Raw genomic sequence first — 10,788 nt, forward strand, 5'->3', positions numbered from 1 at the left:
GAATGGGACCTGAGCTGCCCACAGAGACTGAGTCTGTCCTCATGGCCACTTCCCCCAGAGCCCTGCACTGTACATATTCTCTCACTAAAGTGAGATGAGATTTGAATGCAACTGGGTGAAGAAGCGACAACATCACCATTTCTCTTGTGTCAGCCTACATGACTCACTGAAGAAAGCCATAACATTTTACAGAAGGTATGAGCTCTGTAGCCTGCAATACAACCTCCCCCCAGGTGTGCAAATCCAGATAATAGGTAAAGCCTTTCCAAGAAACAGACAAATACTCAATTCCAAAGATGGAATGCCATGAAGCCGTTTATTTCATAACTGTCATTGCACATATGGATAAGATAAAGTGGGTCACAGGCAAACCATGTAGAGTGGTAAAATACTGACAGAAACACCTTTTCCTCAGGGAGAGGAGAACCGGCCAATAAACACAATTTCTTCGGTCATAAGGGTAAAAATAAAGGGGTGGTCAGCACGGAAGGTGAGGGTACTTGGAGGTGCACCCATCATCACAATATCTGTGGCAGCTGCAACCTTTGTGCCCTTCTCATTCACTTCTATACAGGCCTTATATATGACCTTGGACAGAAACAAGCCTTGCTTGGAAGATATTCCAGAAAAGTCTGCTCTGCCCTCCTCAAAGGCATCAGTCATGCCCATCTTGCAAAGAACATCGTTCATGTCATAGATCTCCTCCAGCTTAAAACGTGGGAGGAAAACCTCCACCTCTTCTTCATTCATATTCTTCAGACTTGTCCACTCTACAAATTTCTCATAAGTAATTTTCTTTTCCAACTAGAAAAGAGTTAAAAATTTTAGGACAGTTCTGTCATACGCAGCATTCTGGAGATGATTGTGAAGCACTACAGTGCCCAGGGAAGTGTGACTTTATCTTAATTTGGTAATTGGGAAGGGCTAGGGAACAGCTCAGTGGTTATTGTTTGCCAAGCTTGCTCCAGGCTCTAGATTCAATTCCAGACACACAAATGAATATAAGATAACAACATGATCATGGGAGCCCAGGAGAGCTGCCCTGGCAGAAACCCACTGCCATTCTTTCTCTCTTGAAGCTCTATCAAGGCCCCATGCTCCTTACCGTACTCAGTTCAACATGTTCATCTGGAAGCATGATGATCATGTTCAGCTCATTGTCAGCATAGGGAAGCAACAGAATCTTGGCGGATATCTCTTCCACATAGGTCATCTTAAAGGTAGACTTCTGAAACATCATTTGCACAGGTTTCACCTCATTCTGTAACAGATAAACACTAATTTGGAACAAGACACAATGGGTAAATCCAACAGGGGAATAATGTCATGATCTCTGGGAGTACATTTTTTTTTTAAATTTTACTTGTAGGACATTCTATCAGAACATGATCTCTAAATTTATGAAAATGTTTGGACTTCACATGTCTTGATGAATATGAAGTGCCCTTCTTTGTCTTTTTTGATAATTTAGGTTGAAATTCAATTTATTTGATATTAGAATGGCTACCTCAGCTTGTTTCTTGTGACCATTTGCTTGGAAAATTGTTTTCTTGCCTTTTACTCTGAGGTGGTGTCTGTCTTTGTCCATGAGATGGGTTTCCTGTATGCAGCAAAATATTGGGTCTTGTTTATGTAGCCAGTCTGTTCTTTTCTGGTCTCATCTCTTTGGGTTCTATAGGCTTCTTGTATGTTTATGGGTGTCTCCTTAGGTTACAGAAGTAACTTCTTCTTCAAGGATTGCCATGGAGGGAGGGGGAGGCCTTTGTCTTAAGGAGCCATGTCTAAATCTCCTGGAGAAGGCCTGTCTTCCAGACCCTCTGTTGTTTTAGCATGCATTCAGAACCAAACTTGATTCCCCACTTCCCAGGTTTAACCATCTCCTTCCTGCCTGATGCATAGGGAAAAAATGGCCCAAGGACCACCATTCTCAATTCCTTGTGGTCCCCAGCAGCATCTCTGTACATTGGAGATAGAAAACTGCAGCAGTTTTCCCATCCCCTACTGTTTCTCATCCTGGGAAACATGGGCTGGGGACCCAATCTCAGATTGCATTCTGCCTTCACTGAAGTACATGCTGGCAGTGCTCTGGCATCCCACCTGCAAGGCAGGAATACAGAGGTCATCTGCTCACAGCTGTTTTTCTAATAGAGTGAGAAAAGTTATTTTCCCTTCATATTGTTTTGTGGCAGCCTTCTGGAGACATGGTACTTCTAAAAGAGAGAGAAGACACAAGAATGCCCTGTTGGAAGACACTCTGAAAAGAAAGGTGTGCCCACTCTTGAAGTAAATTACTAGGAATGGGCTTCATTCAGGATCACAAGGAGCCTCATACAAATCTAGAGTTTACACTTCCATATCTCCAAAGTTCTATAAAAGACTGTTTAGAGGACACTACAGAGCTCTGACAACAGGTTTGCCTTTAATAACTACCATTGACAGCATAGCCCATGACAGAAGCAGGGCCAGCCTGATACCATGTACCCTGAAGTCATCATTGCCAACTTTTGAAAGAAAAAAGGGAAGAGAGAGGCCCCCAGGCTGTAAGAGAGTCTTGGATGATAAGTTGCCCAGGAACATGGGAGGCACAGGTTCCACAAGGAGCCTCTTTATAGAAGCCAGTGTGAAAAGAGAAACTTGCTCAGTAGTATCCTTGGTTACTGCATTATAGTTACCTTGCTGACTTTGAAAGGCATCTCCCTGGTGTCCTCTTTATTAAATGGCTTCTCCCAGTATCCTTTGAAGTAGAAGTCATTAACAAGGACCAGCCTAGTGTTTGAATTCACTGAACCTGGAGATAGCAGGTCTTTGATTTTTTCTGAAAAAAGAAATGAACAGAAACAACAATAAAAAAGTAATTAGATATGTGATGGTTTTGATGAGACTGGCCCACATAGACTCATAGATTTGAATGCTCAGTTGTCAGTTAAATTGTTTTGGAAGAACTAGTAGGTATAGCATTTTTTGGAGGAGGTGTATTGTTGGGGGTGGACATTAAGATTTAAAAACACTCAGCAGGTTCACTTTGTCTAACTCACTGCCTGTTTCCTGTCAATCAAGATGTAAAGTTCTTAGCTACTTGTCCAGCACCATGTCTGACTGCTTCCTGGCATATTGATCATGACCTAAACATATAAGTACTATAAGCAAGCACCCAGTGTGATGCTTTCTTTTATAAAAGTTGCCTTGGTCTTCGTATCTCTTCACAGCATTAGAACAGTAACAAAGAAAAGAATGAACCAAGTATCAAGCAGAGTAGGCTGATACATGCCAAGGAATCATAGGCAAATTGTGCAACATCCTCCTCTGGTCAAGAGCATAGATAAGACCTTTCACTTCTCTCAATATAAAGGGACACTTGTCTTTAAATCAACAATACTGACATCAACAACAAGAAAGCATGGGTTTGTACCAGCATGGTCTACAGAGTGAATTTCAGGACAGCCAGGGCTACACAGACAAGTCCTGAAATAAGAAAAAGAGAGAGTTCTGATTCCTGATTTAGAGCTAAAGATGCAGATCAATGTTAGAGTACTTTACTCTAGGCAAAATATTGCTTAGCATACTCAAATCTTTTGGTTCAGTATCAAGGCATGTTAAAAGAAGTCCCGATTTAAAGAACAAATGGTCATTAATATTTACATTTGGATCACTTGTGAAGGAACTAACACAATGATTATTAAAAATAGACTAAAAAGCCAGGTACGGTGGCATGCACCTTTAATCCTAGGACTTGAGATACAGAGGCAGGCAAACCTCTGAGTTTGAGTTCAGCTTGTTCTACTTAGTGAGTTTCAGGACTGTGTATATAGAGAGGCCCTGTCTCCAAAAACAAAAATTAAAAGAGGAGAGACAGGAATGGTTGGGCAAGTACAGGTGCTTGCTACCAAACCTGAAGAATTGAGTAGAATCCCTAGCAGCCAGTGGTAGAAAGAGAAAACCAACTCTTGTGTGTTTTCCTGACTATAGTTATGCATTGACATACACAAACTTACAACAAACAAAGAAACTAATGTACCACTTTTTAAAATGTATATTAACTGCTTAGAGGGATGGGGTGTGGCTCAGTGGCAGAGAAGATCCAGCTCAGCATTCTCAGGGTCCTGGATTCAAATCTCAGCACAAAACAACAAACAAAAATAGAGTAACTCTGTGTTTACCGTCTGTATTTTTGGTTACCCAGGTGTTGATGTGCTGTCGGGATTGCTCTGTATCACCCTTAAAGTCGAGTTCTTCTATCTCTGCTTTGTAGAACTTTTGGCTGGCATCTTTAAAAGACTGAAACATAGTAACATAATTACATGGTCATGAAAGTGTTTAGCACCAACAGCCTCCTTTCCTATGCAAGGAAACAGAAAATCAGATATACAGAAATGATTTGCAAACAAATACACAAAAACAGTTTAAAATCTAGCCTTCTTGTTTCTGGCTTTCTTCAACCTTAGATTATAAATGAGGTAAGGTGCTGGTTTTGATAAGAATCACTAAAAAACATGACAAACAGTTGGATCTTTTAAATATTAGTAACTGAGGCTCAAGGAGATAACTGGGAACACAGTCAGATGTAGTATCATACTGCTGTAACTGCAGCAGGCCATGGCACTGATAGAGTGAAGGTTAACTCCACAAGTGCTATGGAACCTCTGTGCTGTTTGTGGGCCATACCTTTTATCGAAGATTTCCATGATAACATGATACAAATTTCCACCACTCAAAATAGTGTCACCTATAGCCACAGCCATAAGGGAAGTCACCAAGGAAACTATGAAATTGAGTATATCATGTTAATTTATTTTACTTTACCATGTGGAATATGGATAGCTATGTGTCACATGGTCATCATGTGAGCTCAGTTGCGGGGGATAAGAAATTCACAAAAACACTGACCATTCTGGGGTGTGTTTTTTGTTGAACAGTAGTGAAGAATTGGTGTGGCACGAAAGGCCTTAAATGGAAATGATCAGCAGCACAATGCAAATTAATGAATAAGCCACTTGCTGATATAATCTATGAAACAATGTCATTGAGGACCACCCACACTCTGCCTTGTTACAACACAAATCTCAATACAGTATAAATGGTCTGAAACTTCCATTATGTTTACAGTGTATATGGAATAGTTTCTCAATATTTCTATGAAACAGCTCATCTCACGGCTACATACTTAATTCTTCTTTGAGTGAACTGTTTTTAATTTTTCAATTGTGTCTTTATATGGGTAAGGCAAATGTACATTTCTTGTGGATCTGTGCCTATGTGTTGAAGGTATGTATATACCTGTGTATAAGACTAAACAATGGCTAGAAGATAACTTCAGCTTAATGTATCTAAGTACTACACGACACTTACTTCTTTAATATGGAATGTCTTTTCCACGAAGAGCCTGTTTTCTGTTTTGAGTATGATCCCAGGATCAGTCTTGTTCACTTCATTGAGAAGTAAATGGAAGTCCTGGTGGATATCTTCACATGGATCACTGCTGCATTTATCCAAAGAAAGTGTCTAAAACCAAAACAGATTAAAAACCACTTCATTAGGCCCAGCTATAGGAAATGAGTCACCACTAAACTTATCCCCAGAATTTCATAGATCCCTGCTGCCACTCAAAGAACAACCCAATTAAAAAATGACCTTGAAGTTTCTCTTTCTAGGGACCTCCACCATGCCCTGTCAGCACTGGTCTGAATAGAGTTGGCACTTCATGGTCACTAATGTTGCTCTTGATGCAAGCAGGACTATTAACCAGAACTGCTATCATTCAAGGACAGGTGACTTCTGACCTCAGGCCATTCACTCTCTTCCCTGATCTTGGTCTAGGCTGTCTCCAGAACGATTTGACCAACAGAATTGACGGAGTAACATGTTTAAACCTGTGCTTTAAAAGGCCTGACAGCAGCCAGGTTTCATCTCTTGTTTTCAGCTACCTTGGTGGAAGGAAATCCAAGCTACATGGAAAATCCTGGAGTTAACATCACCACACAAAGCTGCTTGAAAGAGAAGATCCCAGTCAAGAATGAATACCTGGAAGCCAGACCTTAGATACAGTTCCTTAGACATTCCAAACCTGCTGAAAAGCTATATAAATAACTTCCCATAGTCCCATTGGAAACATACGAATTGTCAATCACTAGATGTGATATTTTTGGAAATAAAAGAGAAAGAATGAGAGACAGTTTAAATTGAAATCAAGCCTCTAGCCTCTCTCTCCAGTAGGGAAGCAGGCAAAGGAAGAAACAAACACATATGTCTTATAAAAAGCTTCTGGATTAGCAAGAGGTAATCCAAAATTCCAATTTATAGCTTAAGATGTCCATCGATAAGAAAGACTTGCATCAAACACAACTAGAAATAAATGAAGATATCCCTATCCTTGGAATATAGGAGACTGTGGACATGCCCACTTAACTGTGAATCAGAATTATTACAGTTCAGAGGCTGTAATGTGTCCTTCCTCCCATGTTCTGAATGTATTGCTCCACATTGGCATAGTGACATCTGACACATGGTTCCTCAGTATATGACTGTATTTGGAGCTAAGGTTTTATAAGGTACAATGAAGTTAAAGGGAAGTTGTTAGTATAAGGTAAACCCAATCTATATTCCTAGAAAAAGAAGTTGAACATGACCTAGACATCCATGGGGGAAAAGATGCCATATAAGCCATAGAAAACCAGATTTCCACCTACTGGATTTATAATACCCTGTTAGGAGTGACCTTGCTTGCCTGTTAACTGTCTTGTTAGCCATAAGTGCTTACTGGCACAAATTCCTGGCTTCTCTGGGAAAGTACTAGCCCAGTTGAGAACAAATAGCTATAGATCTTGAGAACAGGTACCTAACAACCCATTCTATTCTGTTTTTCCTGTTATTTACCCAGCCAATATCCTGTTCTTGAGAACAGGTGTATTCACACACACACCCCTTACCCCATATCCTGCTTCTATGAGTATATAATCTGTGTGGAAACAATACAAATTTGTCAGCTTGATCAGACCTCCTGATTTGCTGTCCATTTTTCACCATCTCTTGTCCCCCCATTCTCTCCACAGATGCCCCCACCCCCCAAGTCCCTGTTGACTGTCCCATAGGCCGGGACAATACCTAGCATCTAGAGTTACCAGAAAGTACTCTGTTATTTAACCCTCCCAACCTGTTGTATTTGTTACATAGTCCTAGCTGACATTCATGGTGTGTGAACTGTACTTATACCTACCTTATCATGGGGCAGCCTGTCTTTAAAGTTCATATACTTCTGCAAATAAATTACTGCATTTAACAAAATTCCCAAACATTCTATTTCTGGTTTTCCAGATGAGGGTGATGCCATTTGGAGACAAAAGTCAAGATACTATGCGGAGAACCTATTTGTAGGAGGGTTGAGACCTAATAGCACCAGACAACAGACAGTGGAGGGTCTAGGGCCTTGGTGTCATGCCCTTGTTATTTTTGCCCCAAATTAACCCTCACATACAGTCACCTCCAGTGCATCTGGATTTTACAGCTGGGGTCCAGCATGGAAATTCATTCTGCCCATCACATCTTCAGTCACACCCCTATGTCATATTGGAGTATGGAAGTTAGCTCACCTGACAGTTCACATTATTTATCTGCTGTGAAATAATGCTCCTTACCTGCCTTATCTGCCTTGCAGTGTTTCCCTTTGCTCCCAATAAGGTCATGGATATTGATGAAGCAATGCTTGGGGGTGATAAAAATATATTTTTTGAGGTGTCATCATCCAGTACTTTCAAAAGTTTGAAGCCAAATTTAGCATTTAATTTCGTCAGAGGATCCATGATGGTGAGACTGGAATGAGGGGTTACAATAAATATCACATAAACACAGGCTGATACATAGGTTTGCTCTTCATTCCCACCAATACTGTCATACCCCAGTGAACAATGGGCACACACACACACACACACACACACACACACACACACACAATATAAACAAACAAATAAAAATAAGGACTTTACATGCATACTCAATTTTTCTAGTCCAATGGCATAATAGCTAACATCTTGTTTCTTTCAGGAGGGGATTTGTGAAGTAAAACATCTGAATGCTTGGAGAATAGAACTCATCCTCATAGAGAAGCCTCAGATATCCTAATGTCTTGTTGCTCTCTATTCAGAAGTCACCTGTCCATGTTGCTCATCCATGTTGCTGAAATGAGCATTTCAATTGCCTATCCATTTGAAAGGACACAGGAGGATCTAGCAATTCAAGTGTATGCCCTTTTTACTCAGGCAGTGATTTTGGAAGTACTGTTGGTTTATCACAGACTAACTCTGCTCTCTTTCTTCTTCTTCTTCTTCTTCTTCTTCTTCTTCTTCTTCTTCTTCTTCTTCTTCTTCTTCTTCTTCTTCTTCTTCTTCTTCTTCTTCTCCTTCTCCTTCTCCTTCTCCTTCTCCTTCTCCTTCTCCTTCTCCTTCTCCTTCTCCTTCTCCTTCTCCTTCTCCTTCTCCTTCTCCTTCTCCTTCTCCTTCTCCTCCTCCTCCTCCTCCTCCTCCTCCGTCTCCTCCTCCTTATGCTTCTCCTTCTCCTTCTCCTCCTTCTCTTTCTTCTCTCTATCTGTGCCCTCTGTGTCCCTTCTCCCTGATCCTCCACTTCTTTCCCTGCATTACCCATTTGTCAGCTGGTAAAACTCTTAGACTTCTTTCATCTGGGACTTGCTTTCTGGCTTAGCTCCTTTCCCCATTGCTGTGATACAATACACTGAAAAAAAAAAGCAACTCCAGTGAGAGTTTTGGCTCCTGGTTCCTCATGGCAAAGACATTAGGGAGGCAGCACATAAAGGGAACAGTTCGCACTGCATCCATAGTCAGGGCCATGGTCAGGAAATGGTGTTATCCACTTTGGGTGGATCTGTTGACATTGTTCCAATTCCTTCTACTGTAACAGAATTCTATCCTAATTAAAATAATAATATCCATGGGTAGGGGGAGTCAAAAGCAACTCATAGTGTGTTTAGATGACCATTTCCTAGGTAATTCTATATTCTGTCAATCTGACAGATAACACTACCACATCAAACTTCTCCATTTCCCAGCACACACAGAGAATTGTGTGGCAATTTGGAGCATGACTACTGGGCTCTAAAGTGCTGACTAAAAGCATTAGCTAAGTTGTGGGGAAACAGTCTCTTGACCAATTTGTTCTCTGTTTACAAGAAAAATCGGCCAGTACACAGATAGAAGGTCTACAAAGACCTGATATAACCCAGATCCAGCAAACTTGAGAACAGAGCTGTTGATCTATGTGATCCTACAGCATCTGCTTGCCATTTTAGCCAGAGAGTGGTTAGGGCTAGAGGATTCTGTTGAAACTATTCAAATCCCTTCTAGTGTTACAAGTCTGAGTTAGCTGTAATTAATTTAACTGTAAATGATACTTTGGGCCAGGCTGGGTGTTATATGCCTTTATTCCCAGAGGCAGGAGGCAGAGGCAGGGGGACCTCTGAGTTTGAGGCCACCATAGTCTACAGAGCAAGTTCCAGGACAGCCAGGGCTACAGAGAGAAATCCTGTCTTGTCAGCAAAAACAAAAATCAACTAACCAACCAAGCAAGCAAACAAACAAATAAAGAAACAAAGGAATCTAAAAATCTTTAGAAGAAAACCCCTATTTTCCTAGAAATAGGTGATACTCTAGGTAGGGTTTCATATAATTTCCAGTATTATTGATACCATGGCAATGCTCATTTTCTGTACATTTAATTATCAAAAATTATAAGAGAAAAAGTAGTTGCAGGCCAGTTATTAATTGGAAGAGCACTTTCTCAACAGAACACACTTTGCCTAACATGAGTTTAATAGCAAACACATCAAAATGATCTCAAAAGCTCCACATGAGTATCCATCTTTTCGCATAGAGTCTCCAAAGAGCTGGGTTTGAGCCTAGCTTTCCAGGTTAGAACACAACAACTCACAAAGACCTAGACACATTCCAGAGAACCTCCAGGAAAATAAGTCCAACACCCTTGTCAGTTATTCCCAGGTGTCTCTGGCCCAAGACCGTTGAGATACTGAAGCCTGTCTCATGTGTCAGGAGTTCAGGATCTCAATATCTGGGCAAGCGGAGTCACATGTGGCTCCAGTTCTGCACACGAACCCCATAGTGCATAAGCCCCCTCTTCAATGGGTGCTCAGCAGATGCTCCTGGCAACTGAGCCAGGGGAGGGACCACTAGCTGGTCAGGATCACAAGGCAACTCACACCTTCTGTGGAGTCATGTGTCCCTGAAGCAACCTGGAAGTTTAGGAAAGAAACACTAGTCCTGATCACAGAGCTCTAGCGGCGCACCACACCTGTCCTTGCCCTCCTGAGTCCCCATTGTCAGGCACCAAAGCTGACCCACTGCAGCAAAGACTGCATCAGAGGATACCTGGACCTTAGCCTCACCCTTGAATATGGAGCTCAGCAGAGATCTGAAGGCTCTAACTGTACCCCTGGCTTCAAATATTGGCTGGGCAGAGAGGTGGGTGGAGTCTTAAGTCCAGGGCAGGTACTGGGCTCTGGTGTTAGGAAAGACAAAGGTCAGAGTCTGGTGACCTGAGCCCAAAAATGCACCCCATCCTTTGGCTCTGGGCCACACCACCTGCCATTAGGCAACTAATCCTTTGGTTCCTGGATGACTTTACTAACTACAAACTAGAAAAAACAGGGAGAAGATCAAACCCAGGCTGAACTCTCTGGGTGGTTTCCTACAGAGGACTAGAGTGCAGTCTCTTCAGCCTGTTCACTCTGCCATTTTCTAGACTGAGTGACAGACAACTTTAGCAACATTG

The 10,788-nt window shown here is 41.6% G+C and overlaps 1 protein-coding gene across 2 annotated transcripts; it reads right to left on the bottom strand.

Moving 5' to 3' along the window:
- Nucleotides 1–309: 309 nt before the first annotated feature.
- On the bottom strand, nt 310–10,454 carry LOC110288120 (serpin B6-like). Of its 2 annotated transcripts, none has more exons than XM_085830762.1 (7): nt 10,403–10,454; nt 7,629–7,803; nt 5,347–5,499; nt 4,158–4,275; nt 2,673–2,815; nt 1,106–1,261; nt 310–804 (listed from the first exon to the last, which is right to left on the bottom strand). In XM_085830762.1, exons 2-7 carry the CDS (start codon nt 7,791–7,793, stop codon nt 412–414), a joined length of 1,128 nt encoding a protein of 375 aa, XP_085686888.1. In that variant the 5' UTR covers nt 7,794–7,803; nt 10,403–10,454; the 3' UTR covers nt 310–411. The 2 variants fall into 2 exon arrangements, with proteins under 2 accessions (XP_085686888.1, XP_085686889.1); XM_085830763.1 differs by having other exon boundaries at nt 10,386–10,409.
- Between the last annotated feature and the right edge of the window lie 334 nt (nt 10,455–10,788).

The sequence above is a fragment of the Mus caroli genome, unplaced genomic scaffold (genome assembly GCF_978045245.1).
Source record: "Mus caroli unplaced genomic scaffold, Mus_caroli_1 scaffold_15, whole genome shotgun sequence".
Classification (NCBI taxonomy): domain Eukaryota; kingdom Metazoa; phylum Chordata; class Mammalia; order Rodentia; family Muridae; genus Mus; species Mus caroli.

Bases quoted from the DNA above. Each gene is read 5' to 3' on its own strand.
- LOC110288120 (XM_085830762.1), bottom strand. From the start codon at position 7,793: ATGGATCCTCTGACGAAATTAAATGCTAAATTTGGCTTCAAACTTTTG. The intron at 1,262-2,672 runs GTAACTATAATG...TATCTGTTACAG, and splicing joins TGCCTTTCAAAGTCAGCAAG to AATGAGGTGAAACCTGTGCA. The intron at 805-1,105 runs GTAAGGAGCATG...ACTCTTTTCTAG, and splicing joins AACATGTTGAACTGAGTACG to TTGGAAAAGAAAATTACTTA.